At 46.0% G+C, this 26,705-nt stretch overlaps 1 protein-coding gene across 2 annotated transcripts in view; it reads left to right on the forward strand.

Moving 5' to 3' along the window:
- pudp (pseudouridine 5'-phosphatase) overlaps positions 1-26,705 on the forward strand; it is a 49,062-nt gene that overhangs the window by 12,600 nt on the left and 9,757 nt on the right. Inside the window, exons 4-6 of one of the 2 annotated variants that reach the window (XR_005897317.1) lie at positions 8,413-9,614; positions 24,890-24,992; positions 25,081-25,152. Coding sequence is in view for 1 of the 2 variants with exons in the window: in XM_029139166.3 (XP_028994999.1) it covers positions 8,413-8,589 (177 nt within the window). In the remaining variant the exon portion in view is untranslated. Of the gene's footprint in view, positions 1-8,412; positions 9,881-24,889; positions 24,993-25,080; positions 25,153-26,705 lie in introns of those variants that run through there. The other variant, XM_029139166.3, reaches the window with a different exon arrangement.

The raw sequence follows: 26,705 nt of genomic DNA on the forward strand, positions 1-26,705 counted from the left end.
TGAATGTTGGCAGTATAAATATTACGGCCAAGTTGATTCAGAAGCTCTGCGGCCTCTCTCGTCAAATGTGGCGAGCGATGTCGGGCATGCATGGGAACACGCAGCCACGCCCCCCCTCCCACACACACACACACACACACACACACACCCCTGCATGTTTGTGTTTGCGTCGCCTGGTTCTTTATCGCCACATACTTGAAATGTGCGAGCTAAGCTGGCTTCAGGGTCCTCCTCAGATCACAAGCGGAGGGAGCCGGGGCAGCTCTGAGATTTGCACACGCTCACTTTGGCCCAATGGTGATTTTCTTTTGATTAAGTCTTTGGGCTGTCCACAGGCTTTTCTTTGAGCCAAATGCAATCTCTTTACACTCAGCACAGCGGTAAGTTATCTCCTAATGAAAACATGCTCCGTAATGGCTTTGCCTGTGAAAGGATTGTGTCAGTCAGTAAACATGTCAGGGAATGTTTCCTTCACAGTGGTTTCACAAAGAGCCTTTTAAGCTGAAGGTCAAACCACTCGGCTCCAAAAGACACATTTGACTTTGGTTGCAGAGTAATGAAATACAATCCCAAGAAAGTCCCAAGAAAGGTTCACGCACCAAATCTAAACTGAAACCTGGACCAGCTGGGGCAGTTACCCCCCCCCCGAGTCTGATCTGCGTCCTGACTCCGCTCCGCGAGCAGGACGGTGGCAGCATCCCAGCATGCTCTCTGTCTGATGTGTTGCAGCCCACTTTGGCTGGCAAATTCAACCTTGATTAAATCAGGCATTAAAACGACAAAGAACGGGACTAATTATAAGCTATTTAGCTATTCAATACTAACACATTCTGCTGGATGGCAAGCTGGAAATTAAAGAGTGTGAATGCAGAAAATAATATGGTGACAAAAAGTGACTTAGTTCAGACACGTTTGGCAAAGTGGGTGTGTTTGTTGAAAACCTCCAGCTTTGCAGCCTCTTCATTTGTGGCCTGTAACTCTTACTGGTTAAAATGCAAACCATCGGCGGTTTACCTGCTGCTAACGAGCACTTCAATCATTAACCACTCTGGTTAAAGCATGAATCTTAAACAAGCTGTCAGCACAAACGTAGTTGAGCACACGCAAACAAACCTTTCTGTGCTGATTATTTTCCCACATAAATGGAGTTAGAAGTGAACTTCACACTTGCTGTCTAACAACGCTATTTTGCACATTCACACATTTTGGATTAAAACATTGCAAAAGTCCAGTTCCTCTTAAAATATTAATAAATGAGCAAAGTAACAAACGTACTCTGTTACCATGCCAACTATAAAAGGATAAAAGGCTCCAGCTCGCTCGTACCTCACATCACCTGTGTTGTGGTCTCTGCTTCTGACTCTGACTCTGACTCTCTGTGCTTCGTCTGTGCATCCGGCTTTACCTGCCTCCGTTTGTCTTGAGTTGTCATTGCTGAAGCGAGTTTTTCGCACTTTTGTGCTTGTTATAGTGTCTCAGTGCAGTGATTGGTAGCGAGCTTGTCAGCGTGTCACACATGGCCTTCTCCTGATTTGTGTACCAGGGGAAGGCTAGAAGCAAATACAATTACAGCCAACGCGCCTTGTTTACTTCTGAAGGTGTCTTTCTAAATGCCTGTTGGCTGGCGTCTCGTTCCCTATTCGTCACGTTACTTATCAAATATGGTCGGACTTCCATAAATTACATTTAGATTTCTCCTCATCGTTGTCTGAACAACCATTTAGGTCCTAACTGGACACACCTGATCCAGGTGTTCAGCAGTGGGTAGCGCATCATTTCAAAACAGCCATTAGCGGCTGCAGCGGCCCAGAGTGGGCCCATCTGATTTATGTGTGTTTGAAATATGATGCAAACGCACATCGTGTAAGAGTTTATTATCAACACTGGCTTCATTTCTGCTCTCTGCAGCTTAGATGATGAAATGTTACACGTTCTTAGCTCAGGCTGCCCGAGGCTCCGGGATCATTTAGACGATGCGATGGGCAATCTGTCACTGTCGCTTATTCACTCACCGCTGCATGCACAACACAAACGCATGCGTGAGGCTCACACATATACACTAGACAAAGTTCCTCGGTCTAGATTTGGGGTTGCATGTTTGACACAGCTTGTTAACGGTTCTCATCATGCGTTGGACATCGCGGCCCTAATAACGCGAGCAATTTATTGCTACAGTTGTCTAATGTGTCTTCCCTCCAGGACACCATTAGGAGCAGAGCAAAAAGGAGCGTTTTGCTGTTCTTCTCTCTCGTCTGTCCCCTCACCCAGACCTGCCCACGCTACTGTGGGCCTGCTCTGCTGGAGGTTGAGGCAGATGGCCGCTCACCCCGAGCCCCTTGGTTCCACTTTCACCTGCATATGCTGTAGTTTGTCAGTTTGTCAGCGTTAGAGTTAGACCACACATTGTGGTAGAGGTATGTAGGTGATGACAGTTATACTCTACACCAATGGAAGTTTCAATTTGGTGTGATGAGATTTCCAGGGGACTGTTAACAGAAGTTCAGCTACAGCTATTAGCGACTGTCTATTCTCATTAGGACATCGACTTCTCTCCCTGCATGAAACTGTTAGCGGGGTGGATGCGCATTCTTCGGCACCATGCGACCCCTCCGGGTGAGTCCCGCCTCTGATCGTTCCCTGCGAAGGACCCTGTCTTTGTGGCCGTGAGCACCTGTGGACCCAGGTGAAATGTAGCGGTACAGAGCTCAATCAGGTTCCTCCCGCGGGCGCCTGCTCGTCGCCAGCGTCCTTGTGGCACCGCTGTCCGAGGCCAAAACAAGGCTTGGACCCGCTCCAAATCACAGCGCACAGGCATCGACTGCTGTCACCTCACCACAACATTCTCCTCCAAAGGGGCCGAATGGTACCGAGCCAACTGGGCTCAGGACAATGGGGGAGCCGCGTGCATGTGCTGTATCTACACGCTGCAAACACACCCCATGTCCCTTTTGTCTCGACTCATTCAGATGCACAGGCGCAGGTACATTAGTCATATTCACATTATTTATACCGAGTCAAATCATCACAAAACGTTGTGGCGTCGTGCAGCTACGCGGAATTCTAAAGAAAGGCCGGCAGACGGCCTTTGAGCCGCTGATGCATCCGGATTTCGCAGGCTGCTCAATCTTGCATGTGTTTGGGTGCAGGCCTGAGGACGGGCTGTAAATCTTCCATGACACCTTTTGAAGGGGAGGACGAGCCGGGGCTGCGTCTCCTCACTGGTTCACACACAGGGAAGGAAAGTCAATACGCACTGACACAGGCTGTCTTTATAAGAATCTGGCCGAAGGGAAGAAGTGTGTTGTTTCCTGGTTCAGTCACAGTGGCCTCTGCCTCATGCCAAGCATGAAAACTTTGTTTCTTACCTCACGTTGCTAGTGACTAAGCCTCCATTCATTACTCCCAAAGTGTTTTTTTCCCTCACACACCTTTCTTGGAGTTCATGCTGTTTGAGTGTTGCTGTATTTTGGATCATTCGGTTTCACTGTTGCATCTTGTCCTTCTTCTCTCCTCCTTTCCTTTTCATACAAGGTCATTAGTGTCTCACATTTTTTAAAAGATTTTTTTTTAATACATTGGTTTTACCTTTGTTGTATTCAGTGGATTCATAGTTTAGGTTTAGTTTCATTTTTTTACTTTCATGCTAATATTTTAGGTAATAACATTACACTTGTGACAGTGAAATGTGTGTTTAGCCTTAAAATGCATTAACAAAGACTATTTGACTCAGTCTGTGTTTTCAGAAATGACTTGCATTTCATGTTAATGTTAATGAAACCCATGCTCTTGTTTTGTTTTTATTTATTATTCATTATACTCACAATCGTTACTGTGACTCGTTCTGAAGCTTTACGTTTTGAATGATGTGTTTCTTTACATTGTTTGAGAGATCATATCAACGTCAGGTGGGACTCTGAACTGTGTCTGAACTGGACTGAGTGAACTCTACTCTTCTGTCCTGGTCAGGCCTCAGTATCATTAGTCTCTCCCAGAGTCCACTCATAGGAATGATGACATTTTTAGATCATCTTCATTTGTCCTAATAAAACTGTGACTCATTTTTTTTTTTGAATGTGGGTTATGAGGATTTGAAAAAGTTTGTAACCTCTTCTCTCCTGCTGAAGTCAGTTTCAGTAGTCCTCTGGAAACATTCCATTCTATAGTAAATTGGTTATTACAGATCTGGGACCATTTACAGTAGATGTCCCGTTTCAAACCCTTGGTATCCATGGAAACCTGTGATGCTAAGCTAGCTCTTCATTTTATTGGCACCCTGGGACTGTTCCTGTCAGCGACTGTGGTTCCCGTTCCCCTCATACTCGCTTCAGACACAGTGTTCATTCAGCTGCAAAGACTTTTTATTCTAATTCCTATAAGTTGTAATCCGCCTGAGCTATCACTCCACCGTGAGCTGCCATGCATCTGTGTCTGCTGCTCTTCATTTCAGCACAGCACACTGGAAGCAGATTAAAGGGTCATTTCATTCGCTCGCCGGGTAATTACCAGTTTTAATTGCTCCCAATCAAGGGAATTAGCAAAGGCCCTCTGTTGTGCACCCTCAGTGTTTCCGCTGTCATTGTCAACATCCTCCAGTTTCAAGCTTAGTGACATCACAGAAGTCAATTAGGGTTTAAAAAGACTCGAGGAGGCCTCTTTGTTCTACCTGAGTATTAAAGTTGAAGGAAAGAAAGGTTCTCCAGGCTTTCTATGAGACTTTTAAAGCCTCATTGTGCAGCTGTTTCCTCTATTCACAATGAAGTGCTGTTCCCATCCTGCATGCTAAAGCTGTGTTAACCCAAGAATGAATTCGCCATCCGGCTTTGTTAATAGACAAAACAGGAAGCGAGGAGCACTTCAGGTTCAGGTAGCAGGGCACAGCGTAGCATACACTAACACTGGAGCCGCTGCGGCGATGTAAACAGGTTTAGCTCTGCTATCTCAGAGGTGGCTTTAGCGCAGGCCATTGTGTTGGGCAAAGCAGGAGGTTTGTATTCTGTTGTTGTAAATCGCATCTACACAATGAAGTCGTATCACATAAACCAATTTCCACATGGCGCAGCAGCTGCTTTTACATACTTCATGTGTTGGAAGGTGAGCTAATCATCCCACTGGCTGCGTCCTTCTCTCTTTAGTCTCCTTCCTTGAACTCTCTGTAGTCTCTGTAGACGTGGGGAAGTGCTCAAATAGTGGAAAGGACTAAGACTCTAATCTCTCCCCAGTGGCTCTCACGGGGCGACATCCTTCCAGTTTGACACAGAAATGGATGCGCTGCAAGAAGAAGTAGGGAGGCTGCATCTCCATGACTGACTCACGCCTTTACTCCTCTTACCTTGCTGTTCACTGGACCGAGGATCTTCTGTTTTGTGCATTGTTTTAGTGGTTTTGGGGTTAAAAAGCTGAATGGGTGAATAAATAATTTTGGCATTTTGTGACACGAAAAGGTACAAACAGCAGATTGCTAAATGAAGCCTGTTAGTTGTGTTCAGTGCACTTTGGTGATGGAAACAACACACGCATGGGTAAAAAAAATAATTATGATAATAAGTAATTAATTAATTTGATAATAAAAATGCATTTAATTGCTGACATTTAAATTTTGCACCTTTTTGTTGTTTTATTGTTTAGTCTTAAAAAGTTGAAAATGCATTAAACAACGCAAGGATGCACAGAAGAAAGAAAGAAAGTCGATGCCATGAAGCCAGAACTTAGAAAATCAACTGTTCCGTGTAACAAACCTTATTCAGTGAAATCAGAAGTTATAAATAATCACACTGTAAAAATGAAATGGATTTTCTAATTAGATTCACAAAGAAGCAGTTAATTGCTGTTGGCGAGTGAGTCCGGCCTGATCCCAGGAGACGCTCGCATCCTCTGAGGAGGAGACACCGCAGGTTTCACGGTGATGTGACGCTAGAGGAGTGTTTAATGAAACCTTAGCATCATTAGTTTGCATAATAACTATTAATATTACACGTTGCTGTTCTTATAAAATGTGAACAAGGGCATCAGGACTCCACGCGTCTTCCTGTCAGAACTAATTCCTTTGGATGATGTTTGGGGTCCATTGTGGACGCGTCTGTCTCGTTGAATGTTTAGTTGGATAATTGGTGTTACCGGTTCCCTCCAACCGCTGAACCCGCTCTCCTCCCTCTGTCTGTCTGCATGTGATTATTGGATCCTAAAAAGCGATTACCCTCCCGGTGAAGGTTCACGCGTATTAATTTAATACAACTGCGGCGACGTCTTTGTCGAACATGTGCAGGATTTCAGATGCCAATTAGCCTCCTGCGTTCCGTGTTTCCACTCGGCTTGGCACGAGACGCGCTCGGCCTCACAATTCGCATCCATTTCCTCACATTTGGATCGGTGGCGGCTCGTTTAGCGCGCGGCTTCACACCACGGGACGCGAGGCTCTGTTTGCACTAGTATACTTCATGTTTGCAGCACAGAGGGGGAGGATCTGTGCTTTAGGCGTGTTGACGGTACTTTGACCTGCGTCATTTGAGGTAAGAACTAATGTGCCGCGTCTGTGATGTCAGAACTGGCGGTGGAACACGACGCAGGCCTTTCATGTTTTCACTGACAGTCTGCCTTAAACCTCTGCTCTCTAACGTGATCACCACCATCCTGCTCTATTATTGTGTTTCTACCTGCAACAAAGTCAAATCTTCTGTGAATATAGTGAGACTAGTTCGATTTTCACGGCAGCTCTGCGAGGTCTTTAATAATGTAAAAATATGAAACCCAAATTCTTTCTTCTAATCCGAACATTCGTGTTTTTCCCTCTGCTGCTGAGTCTCCGTCTTTGTGTCGCCACTTCATTCTCCAGTCCTGGCGTGTACCTGTCAGGCCCCATGAATGCAGGGCGTAATAACAGGATATGCCAGTAAAACAGCATCATTTGCTGATGGGACGGAACCTTTTAGAACCCGAGGTGGCGTTTTCAAAATCCTTTCAGCGACTGTGCCGCGCTTTTGCTGCTGGAGCGCGGGCCGTCTTTCGGCTCTGTGAACCACATCGGGAGCTCCTGAACTCGACGTTTGTCGTGTTCTTATTTTTGCTTTCATTGTCCAGTCAGAGGAACAGACAACAAACAACCAAACGTGCTGCGTGTGTCGTTTGTGGTGGTTGTGATGATGCGAGGGCCGATTGATGGACGGATGGACCCTGACTTGATCCAGGTCAAACTCCTGGACCAGCTGTTGGACTTCTGGCTGTCATGGATCCAGACTAAGTGTCTTCCTTCTGTAAATGATTTGGATACATATTCAAATGGTGGTTGGCCTGAGGACAGTGATGCGGTTGCCTAGGAACTGTTGTAAAGCAGGTAGCAGGGTATTTCTGATGTGGACCCCGGTAAGTGATCGCTAACCTGTCGAATCGAGGCGTTTTTAACCCAGCTCACTGTGACGGTTGAGGGCGATGAGTCTGTTCGAGCGCCGGAGTAGGTTTCTGCAGAACGCTCATAATGATGCGTTGTTCCCGAAGGCGAAACGGCGTCAAGTCATTCAACTTGTGCTCTGACTGAAATTCAGCTTTGTCACACAAATGCTCAAGTGAGTTTTAACATTTATTTAAGGTTGTCATGCTTTCATGTGCGTGACTGACAGTCAGTTGGGTAAGATATACTGTAGCACGGCGGTAGGTGGGAGAGGATAAAAGCTCTGTCAGACTTCAGAGTGCAGCACATTATTGTGCTATTTGCAAACCTCTGAAAACTTGGATCAAACTCACAAAGAAAGAAGTAGGACGGATTAGTTTGTTCTTTTTCGGCGGCACAAGTGGAAAACTGGCGCGTTTCCTTCGATTGTTCGTGATTCAGGGACACTCTGGGTCAGATGAGTACACAACGTGATGAGGACAAAACAACCCAAAGCCAAATAAAAGTCCGATCGTTCCACAATTGCTGGCAGGAAGAGGCTCCGCGCAAACATTCCCCACGAACGGGAGGCTGTTGACTGGCTCGGGTCCATGTGCATGTACACGTAGTACGAGGGCAGCACCATGAGAACCATCCAGGACCTTAGAAAGACACAGACTTGATGCATTTGTGACTGTAAGCAAAGCATCGTGTTGGGGCAGATGGCCGCCCCCCAGGCCTGATTCGCCTCTTATTGTGAATGACTACATCTAGTCTCACATCAGTCCAGGACCCACATCCTTCTTCTATCAGTGACTTCTATCTTAACCACATTTTTCACATGGTGAAGGCATCGTCATCCAGTGGACCGGTACCTGGCAGAGGTAAACAACACTCCTCTGAGCGCCGTCGGCTTCGTCACTTGGGGAACGGCCACGCTCCTGTTCCCGTGTTTGTTTCTGGCTGCAGCTGTGCAGCGTCTGCAGGGGTGAAATCCCGCGGAGCTAATAGGCCTAGAGGATAATATCGCTCTGTTTTCTTCTGTCTCCCAGTGCTTGGTGTTTGAAGACGCTCCCAACGGCGTGAAGGCGGCGCTGGCCGCGGGCATGCAGGTCGTGATGATCCCCGACGACAACCTGGACCCCGGCCTCACCCGGGGGGCCACGCTGCGACTGCGGAGCATGGAGGAGTTCGAGCCGCAGCTCTTCGGCCTGCCAGCGTTCGACTGAGGCCACAGCACGTCATTCAGTCGTTGTCCTGACGCCATTCCCGTTCTTGGGAGGAAACGGTGATGAGTGAGGTGGAAGAACGGGCTGATTGCTGCAGCTCTCACCGCATTGGCTGAATACTGGTGGTATTTTGTGGGTGCCAACTTTTCCAGTCAGATTAGACATTATTTTTATTGTACTCTTAATCATCAATCATGACTCTATGAAATCTGATCCAACCGTCCCGACCCAACACAATGCTGATTTCCTGGACCGGGTGATGGCACCAGCCTTAGCTCCACCCAGATCTAACGTAACATCACCAGCTTCTGGTTTACTGACCACACATGGTCCCGGGGTACGCGAGACCCCTACACTTAATTTATGCTTTACTGCACATTTTATCACAAGGTACGTTAACTGGTCACCATCACCTCTTAATAAAACCTAAAACTGAAATGCTTTCATGCTGCTCCCATTTGATAAGCTCTGTTGTAAAATTCAAACTGTATGTTTATAAAGTGTCAGTTATTTACACTTGTCTCAAACAAATGGAATTGTGCTGTAGCTCAGGAACAAGCCTCCGCTGTCACCGGCCATCTTAAACTGTCCGTCATCAGGTTCCCAAAGCAGGCTGCAAAATGTTGAGGTTGATTGATGCTCTTCATTTCAGGAGCATTCAGTGACTGTTTCGGTGAATCGCTCGGACCCATTGAACACTCACGTTTGTTTTTTTTTTCCTCAACCGAGTCCCGTGTGTCGTCGTAAGTGTGTTCAAGGCAGATACGTTTGGCTGGGAGTTGATGGCAGATGGGCCCAGAGACGCTGCTGCAGCACCGCTCCTCTAATCCAGCAGAGAGCAAGGTCGTTGTGCTCACTTTCACGCCCGCCCGTGTCTTCCAGCCTCTGCGGCCTCTGGTGGATCAGGCTGAAGCCGGGCTCTGCCGCCCCTCGGGCTGCTCAAATGGGATTTCACTGTGCTCTCTTCCACTTCCCCTCCATGCTGCCCTGGCCTTTCATCCTCTACATGGGGGTAATCTCCTCAGGTGATTTGATTTGAGTTTTTTTTTTTTTTACTGTTTGCTCTCTGCACTGTAAAGTTGACGTTTCCCGACCTAAAGTGTGGGTCGTTCCTGTGTGTGTGTCTCACCACACCACGACGTTAGTAAGTTCTTCTGTTTAGATTGGAATTTGAGGCTGACTGGAATTTCACACCAGACCCGGAGTTAACAAGTCTCTAACACCTTTTCTTGTGCCGTTAAAATGTGTTAACGTTTCATTATCAAATAAATCTCTACATGTCACAGGATAATCGCTGCCTTGTCCTTGATTTCAGGTTGAATGCGGCTGTTTGCTGTTTACGGACACAGACGTGCAGAGCATGTAGCTCATGTAGATGTGCTTTTATTGGCCTGTTGGTGCCATTGAAGCAAACAGCTGATCTGGAATCACAGCTTTTCCTGTTTTACCGTCCTATCTAACTATCTCAACTAATAAACTGTCTGCAGAACAGCGGAAACAATACCTCGCTGCTGTTTGGAGGATAAAGAGCTGCAGCGACTGTGTGATTGCGTAGAAAGAGTCGAGTGGATGCTAATTTGCTCAGAGTTGTGAAAATTGAAGCGGCGCCTGATTAGAAGTGTTCCAGCTTAAGTGGAAAATTTCAAGTCATCCCAAGTTTTTATGAGGAGAACGTCCAACGGCGTGTGGGTGGAAGAGACGCGACGGCCGCGTCGCAGCCGCTGCAGCTGCAATCTGCGCAGTTAGTGGAACGGTGGAAGGAGAAACACCTTTTGTAATTGCGTGAAATCACAACATGTGTAAGCTGAGAAAGTCACGTAAACTGGACCTGACCTCCACAACTTCCTTTTTTACGCCTTTATTGGGTTGAGGGCTGGGCTCTGACTGGGCCACATCAAACGTGGACTCTAATGTTACAGTAGGTGCTGAATCATGCAGCTGGACGTCCAGTGCAATATCTCAGTTCAGTCGCCATGACAGCTGGGAGCCCTAAGTCCTAATAGTCCCTCAGCTGCACTTCACAACCTGATGCTCATTTAAACAACCACACAACGTTGTTTTCTTGTTTTAACCTTCATTTGTCAGTCACTGGACCAGACGTACGCGTTCATTCTCAGGTTCCCGCACCTTTTAATATTTTAAAAGCTTTTGGGTCTGTAACAGGTCTTTTGACACCAACGCTGTCACTAATGACTTTCCAGATGTGCTCCTCTTTGCGGTTGAAAAGCAGCCGGTGAATCCTGCGCGCTGAATCCCTGCCGTTCGCATGCGCTCTGACCCCATTTCCAGATAAGTTTGCACCTGAGGGCGACATGTTTATTTCAAACCGACTTTTTCCTTCATGCTTAAATCAGCTGCTTTTAGGCCGTCGGCTGCTTGTGTGTGCAGTGGGTCAGCCTCCACATCACAGTGCGTCTGAAGATACCTGTTATGAAATCCATAAGAGGGCTCCGGGCTAAACCCAAAAAAACAGTTTTCCCCTTCAAAATAAAATAAAAAAAAACCATTTGCATTCTTTCCCATCTCTGCCAGTCGCTTTTCTCTTTTATCCATAAACCTTTTTTCAACTTTAATTCTGCCTGCGAGTGAAGAGGGCAGGAGAGAGGAGGGGAGCGGCGGCGGAGATAGCTCCCCGACATGTTTCCCAGGCCCCTGTCCCCGTCTGTGCTCGTGACTGATAGGCACGAGTGGCTGTGGGACACATTCATCTTCAATGTCAGGTTTTATATCCGGATTTTATCGGCGCTCAGACAAGCAGCTCCTCTACAGGCAAAGTTGAAAAACAGTGGACGTCGGGGAGAGGCAGTGTACGGATGACCTCATTTTAAACATTAAAGCTTCCGTCTTTCTTTCTTTTCTCCATCTTAAGGGGCTGCCAGGCAGAATGTAGAGAGCAGGATGGAAAAGCTCATCAGATAACGCAGGCGGGCCCCTCATTTCCTTCAGCCTGCTCTTAAACACGCTGTATCAGACGCCTCTGACTGAATGTCATATCTGAGCAGGCAGGGAAGCGGCTTTTTTCCTCACCTTCACTAAATGACAGATGAAATGTAGAGTCTCCTGTACTACAGGGAAATCCACTCATTGAAGTATTTAATTGATTTGTCCAGAGCAAATGGTTGGAACCCAAATGTTTGCATCTCTATCTGTATCCCACAGTGGTTGTGAGGATGACTTTGTCAACTTAATAGTTTTAAGAAAATCCTTCTTTACAGCTCAACTTTCCCACCAAGGTGGCAGAACTTTAGATAGACGTCTTTATTCCCGACACCGAGCGAAAGCATATCTCAAGTCTGCATATGTCCGAAGCCCGGACCGCGGCTGAACTGCCAAGAAGGCTTGGGCGCCGGAGAATGCCAAGATCCCACGGAAGGACTTGTGCCGGATGTCGCTTTGTATTCTCCTGCCAAAAAGTGCAACCTCGGTTTGAACCAGAGGGGATTTTATGGAGATGAAAATATCGACGGCCCCTGACCGGGAGAGGCACTTTGTCTGTTTGGAGATTGGTCACAGACACTCGCGCTCGCTCTGAGACTCGCCGCCTCCTCAGTGATGCAAATGGGGCTCATGTTTTATTCAGCCTCGACTGATGAGAGAATAAATGTGATTACGGGAGCAGGTGACGGCGAGGACGGCGCGAGGAAGCGGAATGCGGCGCAAAGAGGAGTTTAATACACAATTAAGGCCAGATAATATCAGATTAACATGTTTTCCAATAATGCTTCATGCAATGAAACAGGACTTTGTTTTCCTTTTGCATGTTGAGTCTCATATTGTGCTGGAGTTCTTGTCTGAACAGACAAGATGGGGAAACCTGTCTAGGAGAATCTCAGGAATAGGAGCTTCAGAGTACCGTGGTCCAAAAGCTAGTTTTCCTGTTAGTTTGAGATCTAGTGACTGTGAATCAATTTCATTTGCATCAACACTCTGTGGCCTCTTGCGTATCATAGTGGAGGAATTTGGAAGAATCATGCCAGCAAACCGCTTCCCACGGCTTAACAGAGCCGGCGGATCCGGGCTCTGCGGGAGGCCGAGCTCTGTGGAAACAGAGTCGTGGTTCACGTTGGGAGAGCGGCTCGCGTTTGCCGTGCTCGTCCTAACCTCATGGTAATGACCTAGAAGAAACTTTTTATTCCCTTTTTTTAAATCTTGCACAGTAGGCGTTAAACTAAACGTCCCCCCAGTTGTAGTTTCTGAGCATGATCAGAATCCTATGGTCTTATTTTCTGTCCTTGAGCCGAGTTGTATTTATTTCTTCGACTAAAATTAGCCCATCAAACATTAATACAGCTGTATGCATTTAATTTGAGGCTGCACTGGTGCGTTGAATAATTTATGGTAGAAACTGATTCTAGACTTAATTTTTAATCACATCTATATCTCTTCTACCTTAGTTTCCGCTCGTAGCACACAGCCAGTGAAAAACTTGCAAGGTAATAGACATTTTGTTACATCTCCGCAGACGCGCTGCCTTAATTGCGATATTGCACTTTGGCACATCGGTGGTGTTCTTCCCAGCGGGGGGGGGGGGGCTCGCGCAGAGTCATGGCTGATCGAGCATGGAAGCAGAGAATATAAAAGAGGAAACAGGCTTTGTACAGCGAAAGCCAACGAGCGGAGCTCTTCTTTGTTTCGTTCTACTGTATCTCTCACTGATAATCCTCATCGCTTCACTCCGGGACTCAAAGCTTCCACCAAAGCCGGTAAAATTGTGCGGGAACAAGTGTTCCACAAAAGCGCGGCTTCATTCCCCTGGAGATTGGTAATAAAAATATAAATCCATACGGCTGAAAATTACCATAACTTCAAGGGAATGATGTGGTAAAGGGTGGAATAAGTTCAATAAAACACCTACGAGTGTTTGTAAATGTTATTAACGCTCCTGATCTATGTCTAAAGTCTGCTGGAGGCCGTGGGGCGAGAGAGAGAAAGAGAGAGAGCTGTCCGTGGTGCTGAAACGCCAGCACGAACTGTTTCAGCTGCTGTTTGCACAATATTTATTATTATTAATAATGTTGTAAATGTTTATTAGCAAACAATATTAGACATTGAGGGCTTTTCAGCGGCAGAGCTGTGTTCTGCCAATTGTGTAGCGCCCCTGGGAGCCGGTAACTCTCGATGCCGCAGCCTGGAGATGCTCAGTTGAAGACACCGCTGAGATGAGCAGCGTTTAATTAGGCTTTCGTTCTGCACAAGGATGATGTAGCGTGAGCGTGTTTCCTGCTACGTCGTTTCACATCGAAGACGCTTTTCAAGGTCAGGCCTGTCATTTTCACACCGCGAGAGACTGAGAGGTTTTCCAGCCATGGTTTGTTCCCTGTTGGTCGTTAATAACTTCCCTCCTCTGCCTTGCTGTCTTCATACTGTACCATCTTGATTGCATCTTCCCTCCAGTTCCTCTTTTCTACTCATTTTTTAAATTCATGTTGTTATTGGTGCCCTCTGACTTTCAGAGGCCAGCTCCATATCTGGCCTTTTGGCAAATGTTAGCGACAATAACCAGAAATCAATAGTTGCATTAAATACACATTGTTATCGTGTGATGCTATAGATCCGCTCACTCAGGTAAGAACACATCGATTATTGTGCACAGGCTCCTACGCTCCCTATTTTAATCATGTTCCGACCTTGCATCACTTTATGAGATCATTCTTACACCTGCTGAACTTTTGCACTGTGACCTTGGAAACGAGCAACGACGGCAGAAGTCGGCAGTGTGTGTGTGAGACTCACACACCAGCATTAACACGCGTGCTGACGTAATGCGAATGCAGCAGGTGTCACACTCATTGCTGTTGCTGGTAAATTACCACAAAGCAACATCAACAACTCAAGACCTGTTTCTAAAAACAGTACAACAATCAGTAAAATCTGCCATTTGTTACTCCACGCAAACCTTCACTCACCTGCAGAAATCACAAACCAAACTGTTTTGTAAAAATGAGCTCTTCATGCGGTGCAGACCAAACCTGGTCAGCGTGTGTGAAACCTGCAGACCGAGGCCTGGTGTAAACATCGCTCCACCTCCGGCGCTGCCGTCCTCACAGCGGCGCTGGCTGCTACGGCCTGAGTTTGTCTGTGGAGGCTCATGAACTCAACAGTCTCACTGAAATAACTACAATTTTCCTCTTGCGTAACAGAGCGTCAGTATTATTTTTTTTCTGGGCTTTTAATTAGGCTGTAGTGCTCAAATCTAGACTGAGGTTTTACTTTCTGTTGTTTCAGACTCATCTCTAACTTTTTTTTACCTTCCCTGAACTTTTTATTATTAAAAGATAAAACGTCTTCCACTTTCTTCAGCTGAATACATAAGAGTTTTCGCCGAGTTAAAAACGCTCGACTGCACCCCTGTGAGACTGTTCAGACCTTTGGTTGTATCCATCCTCTGCTGCTCTTCACCGTTACCAACATGATGAACTCTGATCGTGTGCTGGCAGAGGAACGCGTTGCTGCTTCTCTGCGCTCACAACCAAACCATCAGCTTAAAATGCCTCCTTACTTAAAGCAGCATTTATTCCAAATCATTTGACCCGCAGTTAATTCTCCTGTTGCCCAAGCAGCAGGGCGCCCTCCATTTACAGGCCTTGTTGTAAAGCCGCCTTTAATGACCTGCTCCAGGCGCCTCCTGAGATCTAATGGACAGTGAGGGATGCTTCTGTCCCTCCCTTTAAATGGTTGCATCAGCGCTGTGCTGAGTGGCCAGGAAGGACCCGCTGGACCTCTGTCATCTCTGTTATGCCACTGAGCGGCAGGCCGGGTCTCGGGGGGGCTGACCGGGTCGATTTGAACGTTTCTCTCTTAGACATCACCTGCCAAGACATCAATAGCGCTCAAACATCCATCCAGTGGCATTAAATGCCCACGACTGTTTGCTCCTTTTGTGGCGCCTGTGAAGTGGAGTGGCAGTTTCATTTTTGTCATAGTTCTTATAGGCTTTTACATTGTGTTAGAAATATGGAGAGAATGTTCTGAGAGTGAGAAAGGTGGGTCTCTGCATCACTGCCCAAACAACACCAAGATCAACAAGCCAGTAACCGACACGAACGTGTAAGAAGAGGAAGTACAATAACGAACAAAGACAGACAGAAGAGTACAATGACACATCAAGAAGCACATCTGACAGAAACAGCTGTAGCAGAACCAGACAACAGAATCAGAGACCTTTTCTGATTCACATTTGATTTGCATCATGGAATAATACTGCAACTGTGGTCAGATGTACTTTAAGTTATGTCAGTGACATCAGTGTAGTGCCACATGCTTAGTTTAAATGGTAACAGCTGTTTACAGATGTAAAATTACATCCTTCAGTGTTTGTCAGTGTCCGTTAATGTTTTCTATCGCATAGAAGGTTTGTGATTGAAGCATGTAGAGGTGTGTAGAATGGTGGTTATGGAGCATCGTAGCAGAGAGTTTGCTGTGCAGTGTCTGTCAGCAGGTGTAGAACCTGCTGTGTGCTAGTGAGTGGCTCACATGTACCAGTTCACTTTATCCGTAGACAACTCAATGTTCCCCAATGTCAGAGACGGTTTCAGTGTTCATGGTGCACAACTTACATTTAAATTATACAGAGGTTGTGACAAAAAAAGACAAAAATAGAAGGAAATCTCATGTTTCCCCGCAACAATAAAAGCCCAAACGTTTAAAACTTTATGTTGGACGGTCAAACTTTTAGTTGTGCTTCTAGCTGGATGGAAAATATAAACTATAAAGGCTTTTTCTCTGACGCTCCACTCGACTGTTTGCAGCTTTTCTTTAGTCTGTGGAGAATTCAGCCCATGTAAATAAGTGAAAAGTATTTATTCAGTGAGGAATTTGAGGAGACGAATTTGGTGCAGAAAATGACTTTTACTGGAAGTGGAAAGTGGAGAAGAGCAGCATCTGGATGAGTTGACTGTGGATCTATGCAAAGTAAACGTGCTGAACACAAATCTTTCTATAGAGAAATGCGATCGATCACAGAGTCCGTCCTGAATCACACTGTGAGAAACTGGAGGTTTATGAAAAGGAGCAGAGCGATGGATGAAGAGAGAAAAGAACAACGAGCAACAAAGGGAGGAGAACAAACGTGAGGAGAATGGAGCGCGAAGAGCAAGAGGAAAACGTTACCTGCGGATTAAGAGGCCAAGATGAGTTCGACAGGAGACAAATCTGCTCAGAGGAAAAAGCCCAAATACACAATTGGCAAACGAGAAAGAGGCACGTTCCACCAGCAGCGCTTTTTCTGTTTTAAAGGCAGCGGAGAGAGAAATTAGGACAAACAGGAAACAAAAAGACGAGAGGAAATGTCAGCAGCCCTAAACAACCTATTAGCTCCTCTTTAAGCCGCCTGTGTAGAATTAGAGCAGCTCTGGCGCTTTGCCCCCGGTGCAAGTATCAAAAACAGAAACATTTTCACTGGGATTATCCTGAGGGAAATATTCAGCTCTTTAGCGGCTAAGTGCTGCCGTGTTCAGCAGCTCGAAACCAGGTGACCCCGAAATAATCACGTTTGTGTCGCAGTAATCGGATCCTTTGTTCATTAAGACATATTAAGTGCATCCTTAAAATGGGCCGATTCTGGCACCGTGGGGAGTCTCATCACGGACCCGCGTCCCAGCGGTGATGCTCGTAAAATGTTGAATTACAGTTTGATTATATGGGATTTTTAAATGCACGCGTTGCTCTATGTGTTCAGTTTTAACATCCAAAGTCGATTTTTTTTTCTTATTACAGGTTTAAGCACACGAGCGCAGGATGAGGGAGAGCTCTGACACTCCTCATTTACCGGATGTGTTCAGACTTAATGACACTTTTATGCGTTGCTGCAGAATAAACAGGCACCTGTTAAAGTGGCCACCGTGTTCTGGTGCCGAACCGCCATCTGATCGCGTCACCGGAAAAGCAGGAGCGAGCGGGGAAGGAACAAATCCTGACTCCTCCGCTGCATTAACGACGCGTTTCACCTGAATTCAGACCGGCCGGAATGTAATTATAGATATCACCAATCCACATTACGCACACGCAAAATTAAATTGAAGATATTTTGAGATAGTTTCTCCTACACGTCTGTGAACGATTCTTAGCAGTCAGAATGTAATTACAGAAGGCTTTAATTTGAATGGTGACTTGCTGGAATGTAATGGCAGATACGGTTTATTACTGTCTCAGCTGTACGTACACATCTGGACCGTCAGTGAAATGAGTTTTGGGGATATTCTGAAAATGATGAAGGTTGTAATGGTAGAGATGGGCTCACATTATAAATTAGGCTCATTATCATTTTCCTTATTATTTTTAAGTGCCCCCCCTCCTCCTGATTCACAGCACCGCTTAATGAGCAAGTAGCAGCGATTATGTCATAGGGTCCTATAGAGTAACAGCGTGTCAACCGCGCTGCTTGTTTATTGTATAAGCTCAGTTAAGTCCTTGATTACAGGCTGCACATTCACAGAGCTAATGACCGAACCACTGCTGCTCCTCTGCTCCACCCACTGTTTGATTATATTGGAAGCATTTTTTTTTTTTATTATTTTGCATTTGGAGAAGATGGAACTTCAAAGCTTGTTTTCCCCATTTTCATTCCAGTCTTGAATGTCTCACACTCGTCTAATCTGCTAATGGGTTGAGCTCAAACTAAGCTGAGCATTGCAGCAGCCATGAGATTCACAAGCTGCTGTTGTCAGCACCAACTCACAGATCTAAGGGTTTCATCAATTTACTCAAAACCTTAAAATTTAAAATTCTGGGATTGTTTAATGTCCTGCAGACATCCTTTGACCCTTAAGTGTTTGCGTGTGTGAGGTGCAGCTCGACGTCTCATTCCACAGCATCTGACATCTTACGAAGAAGCTAAATGTCTTCCGCTAAATGATGATGGCTTGACCTGTTGTCATTACAACAATTCCAAATATTCTAGGGACGGTAAAAAATGTCATAATTGAGTTTTGAGGTTCTTCAGTTCTGATTGAATTGTTTCTACATAAGTTCTGAGATAATAGTCACATAATCATATAATTTAACAATACGACATTCACAGATGTCACAGCTTTTCTGTAATAATGATAATACATATATTTGCCTATATATAATATTATTAATAGACATGTTGTCTTCTCCAGCCGAAGCTGTGTTTACTGCTCCTGTTGTGTTCAGGTACACACTGATCTCCGTCTTAGTGTTGATTATTGGATTAAATGGATATTTTCATAACTTCATTCGAACTGGACTTGAATCAGGAGCACAATTCAGCCGCGGGCTGTTATGTTATCATGGAAAGGTTTATTGTGAGTTTGCTGGGACCCTGGTTAAATAGAGTGGACCGGGGCAGCGCTGGAATGACAGCCAATTACAAATCCCTTGTGTGCATGCCCTGAGGAGGTACAGTATGTGGCAGACCTACAAAATGGAAATATTACAGGATCAAATTAAAGTCGAGGCCCCAGCAGGCTGACATTTCCCTCTTTTTTACCGTTGGGTGGCTGCTGCAGGGCTTCCGCAGTCCAGCCCGGAGACGCTGGTACCAGACCACGAGCCAAATCCTCTGGGAGCTGGAGCAGAACAGAGCTCTTAGGCCTTTAGAGCGAGGAGGGCACTTACAGGAAAGGCCACTTCCACACAGGCTTTTAATGAGACTTCAGAAGAATTAGACTAGTAAAAATTCCCCGTATCTCCTAATTTCCTCCCTATTAATTAGAGCAGATCTCAGCTCATAGGAGGTCCAGCAGAAGCAAGCCAAAGCAAAGCGGAGCTGCTTCCTGGGCATGACCTATGACCGAGCATGGGCCGGTCCCAGTGGACAGTGAAGGAGTGGATTGATGGTCTTTTCATCTGTATTTAGCTAAATTCAGTATTTAAACTATAACATCAGATAATATACATCCTCTTGTTCTAAGAACCGGTCTGCTGCTTTGCGTTAAATATAAATATACAGTAAGATAATGTCAGTCTCAGGTGGCGTTCAGGGACCACAGGGAACGCAGGTCATCCATGGGTAGGATAACAAAGCCTTCAGGGACCAAACACAGTGGAAGTCGTTTGTTTTTGGCAACTGCGTGACCACTTTAGCCAAAATAATTAGAATTACGCTAACAGAAATAATGATGATCCAGATTTAGCTTTTTAGAATCCAAAAACACTGGAGGGCAAAAATGAATTCCTATTAATTCCCCAACTACAAAAAAAATAAAATAAATAAATGTGTAATTAAAGTTGACAGGGTGACTTGTTGAATACCATGACTGAAGATAGAGCGTGTGGTGGTTTGGGGTAATGCACATAAAGCATAAACACTAGTCTGTCTGGGGAGGCTCAGCGGCTTGTACGTGGCCGTGTACGTGGCCATTTACGTAGTCGTGTACGTAGCCGTGTACGTGTAGCACTCCGCTTCATTCGGTTTGCCAGCGTTTGCGGTAGAAAACCCTGCGCCTTTGCTGAGGCAGCTGTCGCCATAATTGGCCTTTCAGAGTCCGCTGGCCCTTCGCCGGAGAGCTATCGATTCCATAATCGCCGCCGCTCCTCTCTCGCTGACCTCCACTGTACGCGGGGAAGGCCGAGTTGCCGAGCATCCGGGAGCGTAATTACAACGGATCTAATATCTTCTTTATATGTGGCCGTGGCTGCGGCTGGAGGGTGCTGCTGCCGCCTCCCCGGCAGACGTTTATTTACCCGGGTAGGCCTGCTGCATTCTGATAAGAGCCTCTGTCTGGAGGAATTAATGTAATGCCTACCCGAGGAGGGGCCTTTCAATTAGGAAGCAGGACGAGTTCGAATGGGATGAATTCAAGCAAAATGCGCACCTCATCCGCTACATGAGGAGAATTCCGAAGTCCTAAAGCCTCCTGCTTTTTTCCGCCTCAGTGATCAGTGTGCAGGCATCCGCATGCCGGGCGTCCGGCCTCTTTTAGCCTGATGGACTGACTGCTGCTCATTTGAGCACATTACCCACTTATTCTTTGGGTGTGATGGCGTCCAGTCCACGCGGCCCAACACGCTCCTGATGCATCTCCCAGAGACGGTCCTTGTATTTGTATTAAGAGAAGTCGAACTTTGAGCCGGCACAGACGAGGCGCCCGCTGCTCCTGAAGGATGTCGCCAGACTTTACTCATGAATTCTAAATCACCTTCAACTAATTAATGTGTAAAGGCCACACTGCAGCCAGACACTGTCTGTAAGAGCCACACTCCAATTTAGATAGGGAGGAAAAGTCTGGTATCAGCTACACACAACAAAGTAAGGACCCAAAGAGTTCAATATCCTTCATAGTGGAGCAGGAAGCCTTTTGCTCATTGCACCTTTCTTCACATTCCCCACATTCCTCTTCTATTTCTTCACCTTTCCCACCTTTGTTCTGTTGCTCCTTTTCTTTCTCACCTTTTTCCTCGTTCTTATCCACTTTCACTATCACATGTTTCCAAATGATGGCTTCTCTTACCCAGCCGGCTACCCAGATGGCGACCTATCCTCAGGCTGCTTCTTTCGAAGGTTTCGTTCTTTAAAATGAGCAAAGGGAACTTTCCCTCCATCATCCTTGTCCTTGTGATGATATTTTTTTGTTCTTAACCCTATAAACCCTATAGACTCTTTATAGCTCTAAAGCCTTCCCCTCTTTAGCAGAGAGTAGCGCTTAACTGTCCTGGGTTGCCACTGGGAATTGAACCTCTTCTGCCTCGTATGATCTAATTTGCTGCTCTAACCTACTGTCTAACACCCGGATAAATAAACGCAGGTCATCTTTGGAAAGTAATAGCAGATAAAACCACTTCTTCCTCAAAAAGCCACGAGCAGCATGAGTCGTGGTGACCGCCCCGTCTTCTTCCCCCTTCTCTGGTCAGACTTCCCATTCAGACTCAGTTCCCCTCGCCCCTGCTGCTTATGTTTAATTGAAAGCATTATTAAAGTTTCAAATCTACATTTGGTACATTGTTAGACTTGCTTTTTTCTGAGTTTGAAGCTGGCGGAGCGGAGCGAGCGCACCTCCGGGAGCAGAGGCTCAATCCGTGGCTCTGACTGTGGAGAGCGGCTAAACGCTGTTAGAACGACCCCCTCGAGTGGCTCGGCGCTGTAGTGGTTAGCGCCGCTGCTTCACACGGCCAGGGTTCAAAGCCACCCTTGTGTCTGCATGGGCTCCAGCACAGCGAGATATAGTGTTCATCCCTCAAACAAAAGCATAAATGTTAGGAAGGTATTAGATATTTTAGGAAGCTGGAGAGTTGGCTGGTGCTCAATCAAGCCCCGGGGCCAAGTATGAAGTGATTTAGAGCTTCACAGGCAGTGTATTGAACCGGTGGTTGGACGGTGTCAAGGCCACAAAAACATATTAGTCAGATTTGCTTGAGTTATACATCCGGGACATGATGCCAAAGTTTGGTCAGGATGCATTTTAATCAGCCTGCCACTTTGTGTGGACAGTGAAGCTGCAGTGAACTGATCCCTGTACTGATGTAGTCTCACATCCAATCCACGCTGAGGTGAAAACCTTCACTACAAAGTCAGTGGCCCAGATTTGTTGTTGTATGAGATTCCAGTGTTCTCATCTTGGTTGAGCTTATGTTGCATCGTAAATGTTTTATTTTTATTATTTTCGATATGAACTGTCAAAAATAATATAATGACATTGCCGTTATCAGGAAAATAACCAGGATATTTTGGTTGTAGCTTTATCAAAATCAGTTTTTTACATCATTTCAGCGTCAGTGATTCTAAATATGACAACTAGAGATAAAGCACAAAAGCAACAGTAGAGATGCAGTTTCCATGTCTCCGGGTCCAGTTGTCGTCCTCCCCTCTGGTTGCTCGGAGCAGTGCCTAATCGTTCCCACTACACAGATTGCCGTGCGATAATTCCTAAATTATTAATGAAGCCTCTCTCTGCCCCGTGTGACGGAGCCATTACACAGGGTTCCTTTTACTGCATCAATTAACCCTACATGGTTTCAGCATTAGCTTTCTGCGGCTCACACTTGTCAGGCAACACAGAAACCCGCGGCTGCTGATTGCCTCAGTGAACAAATGGAGAAACGAAGGCCTTTGTTGCCAGGCACTCAGCGACTCCCGGGCCCCCGTCTGCCTCGCAGGAATCCAGAAGCAGCACATCGCTCCACGCACACGTCCCCGGAAGAAATCAGGATGTTTGCAGGACCAGCACGTCCGCATTAACGAAACACACAGTTTGCACAGCGCAAGATATATGTTGCAGAGCTGCGTGGGAAATCGGAGCAATTTCCTGCAATAATCATTATCCATAAAACAGCTTGTAATATTCTGAGCCTCGTCTCCACTTTGCCATGCGGTAATTGGTATCCTGCTGACTCCGCCACACAATCTGCCTGAAAAGAAGTGTCACAGCCCAAGAACGACATCTGAATGCACCGAGTCTTGTTTTGGATAAATATTGATTAATACTCAAAGCTAAAATTATCCAGAGTAGATATTTGTTTTTGAACTGTGCTGATGAGTGTGCAGTCAGCTGGTTGGGGCTCTGACACAGGAAGTCGCCGGGGTCTGACCCCAGCGCCGGATGGATCACGTGGACTAAGACCCAGTAACACTCTACGTCAGATCTACTTGGGTTTACCTGGGTTCCTGATGGGGCTTGCATTCCATTCCTGTTGCCTGGCAACCGAAGGTATTTAACATAAACTACGTATGACTGGTTATTAGCTGGTCTTGGACTTTGGGGCTTACCTCTCAGACCCAGGTCTAATTGAACCAATCCTAAATGTACCATTAAACAGTTCTGAACATATGTTTTGGGCTCTTCGCTTTTTTGCAATGGAACAACCCTCGCTCCTCCTTTCCCTTCCTTTCCCCGACTGTCTAATGGCCGCGGCCATTTGTAACCGCTCAGACGATCATTCATCACCTGTCACACTGATACCACTCTTAACCTCACCCACAGCGTTACCGCGTGCCCTCAGCCCATCTGTAATGGGGAGGATAAAGTTGTCTGCCGTCGCCGGGTAAAAAACGAGCTGCTCCGCTGGCGTGTGTGCGCGCGAGATAGCGAGCCGCCGCGCGGTGCTTAAGCTGAGTGGAGTGGGATTGAATTAAACAGGCTTCACGGCGGAGGGAAGCGAGTTTCACCCGATTTTACACGTGTAGAACAATGCAGCAACCTCAGGAAGAGGTTTGAAACATTCCGGTGGGGAGAGACTGCGCTTCCCTCGGCTCAGCGACAGTGAAACTTGGAATCACAGGCTACAGTGGCTTCCAAGCTCAACTACAGAAGCTGTAGCTCCACATCTGGCCAAACAATGAATGAAGACGGGCATTGGATCAATACTAATTAGATTCCTAGGGTGTGTGGCTTCATGCAGGCTTGGCTGTGGAGTTGCCAAGGTGCAGGTGTAGAGGCAAGAGGAGAGTTGGAGCCCCTGTTTCCAGCAGAGCCACGTCAGTCAATAGGCCCAATGAAGCCGATGCCGTCAGCAGCTGTTCAAAGGCTGCAGCAGCAACTTAAGATCGCCTTCATTTGCATTTTGCATTGCCCTCTGGAGTTGTTTTGACTCATCATCTCATTTGCTTTTATTCATTTTCATTACCGTCATGAGCTAATAGTAGATTTGCAAATGTGCCGTGAAGCAGCGTACGTGATTAGCGCTTCGCTAAGAGTCGCTCGACAAGCTCGCCGGCTCCACGCCTCCGCACGCCGCGCGGCAGATAAGTGAAATGAGAGCTGTCACTAAGAGGCGTGCACGTTCGAGTAGCGCTAGGTGGAATCCTCTTTCGCCGCGGCAGAAACAACAGCGGCTGTAATGGGGAAATGATTCACACGCGAAACGCACCGTGACAGCGTAGTTTCACTCCCCCTCACCGGCTGCGCGGGCCGCGTACCGATCCGGTGGAACGGCTGAGCTCACGGGAGGCGAATGGAGGTCACGCCGACGATGACCTACGATCACCTTCATCTAATCAGTTCATTGCGCCGCAGAAGCCCATTCTGTCCCATGACCCGAGGCCTCGGCTCAACCGCTGACCTGAACCTGGAACACTCCCTGGAACCTGGATCATCAACCCAAAGATCATCAACGTTTTCTGTCCAGTCACAGATGAGCTTTCTATATTTTGGCCAAGGACAAATGAACGGATGACTGCTCCTTTACTGAGCACAGTCACCCCGAAATGTTGGCCCGCACTCAGCTAGTGGTTAACATTCGGGATAATCGCTGCACTGAAAGGATTTTATCCACAGCTGGCAGCGAACGCTCTACAATTTAACCCTTAAGCTAAAATGATCCCGAGCGACTCAGATCTTTTTCATATGAATGTGAACAAACCATTTTTTGGTTTCCAAATCTGACGCGGGTCACTTATTTGCAGCGATGGATCCGATCCCTCCAGTTTGTGGACCGTGACGCTGCTGTAGCTGTAGCGAAGCTTCAAGTTAAAGCCTCCGCGCAGACACTTCTGAAACACGGAGGAGGTGATTATGGACCTTTGTTCTTTTAACACTGACAAAATGCTGAATAATGAAAACAGGTTGCTGAGTGTGCGTTTCCTTTGTTTTACAGAACAGACAGTGTTGTTCCAGCGCATAATCCTGAGATGAAAGTGTCTTGGAACAAAAGACCGGACATATTAATGTGAGTTAATAAATACATCACATCACCTTGTTTGTGTTTCCCTTCAGAGTGAGGAACTAATTCAGCGCTGATGATGCTGTCCTGAACATTTAACATGTTTATCTGTAACTTGTAGCACTTGGGGCGGAACTGCTCATCGTCATTCACCTGTGAGCTCAGATCTAACATTTCACGTCAACATGTCACTCTTCACCTTTGGCAGCAGCAGCAGCAGCAGCAGCAGAAGCAGCAGCAGCAGCAGCAGCAGCCAGTAAATCACCGCTGGCTGATCTCTGCCCGGTCTGTTTCCGTGCATCTATGAGACGGTCCAGGCAATGTATTTTTTGATTTATTTGGATAATTTAAGGTTTGTTATAGGCGTTTTACGGCGGTGCGTCTGCTTGTACTCCCGACAGTAAAGAAGCAATCAACCCACCATCTGTCTGGATCAGCTGGTAACAACCTGTCAACCTTAAAGCAAGATCATGTTTTTGCGAGATCCTATTTTTATCTCAGAGTCAGAGTCATTATTGCAATCACTCACTGTGTGTGTGTGTTGAGATGAAACTAGTTTGTGACCTATCTACAATAACATCGATGTATTTGATCCCATTGTTTATTCGTAGAGTAAAGCTAATGAAACCTCTACAAGTTTACCAGGCTGCAACTAAATGTTTTATGAAAAATCATCAGTTGGGATCAGGAACCAAAACACAGCTAATGTGGATCTACAGTAAATAACACAAAAACATCCGTATTATTTTGTAGAATTGATATCAGGACTCAGTTGTGTCTAAACTATTTCTGCTGCTTTAGCCTTTCTTTGGTGAAATGCTGTTTAGAGCCACCGCCTTGAAGCACAGTCCACCTTGATGGATGGACACCTCCATGCGTTTCTCTACAATTTGATTGTGCAGCCCAGAATTCAATAAACCGTTAGAGTTTCAATTATTCATGCTGGCGAGCATCACATAAACATAATCAACAGTTACTTTAGTACTAAACTGGACCGGGAGGTTTTTGTTGAGACATAAACCATTACCTTCATCGTGCGTCATAACCAGCTCCAGTTCATGTTGGTGTGAGACAGCTCAACTCTACATCAATAATTGGCTGCTGCTGTGAGATTACACAGTCATTAAATCTTCTTGTGTCTGACTTGTCAGACCCAGTTAAAGGATGAATGATATTAGGCTGAGCCTGGTTCAATACCTAATTTAACCTCTTTCAATACGGTCCTGATAGCTCGAACATGACCATTGACTCAAGAGTAACTGACCCAGTCGAATTCAAACTGCTCTGTGCACTTGCAAAGAGTCTGAATTTGCATTATTTATTATGCTCTGATCAGTCACACCATATTTAATTTAGTGCTTTGACGATGTGTGTGTGTATGATTTTTAATAAAAAAGGTAGAGTTGGCAGAAAGACTTTCAGTACACCTTAATAAAATGAAAAGTTCAAAAAGAAAAGTCAAAAAATATCTAATGGCGTTTGGTGAAAGTAGAAGCAGTCACCTTGACCTTGATCAACTACAATATTTATAAAAAGCAAAGTAGGTGAAATATGAATAA

Source organism: Betta splendens, chromosome 2, assembly GCF_900634795.4.
Source record: "Betta splendens chromosome 2, fBetSpl5.4, whole genome shotgun sequence".
NCBI lineage: Eukaryota > Metazoa > Chordata > Actinopteri > Anabantiformes > Osphronemidae > Betta > Betta splendens.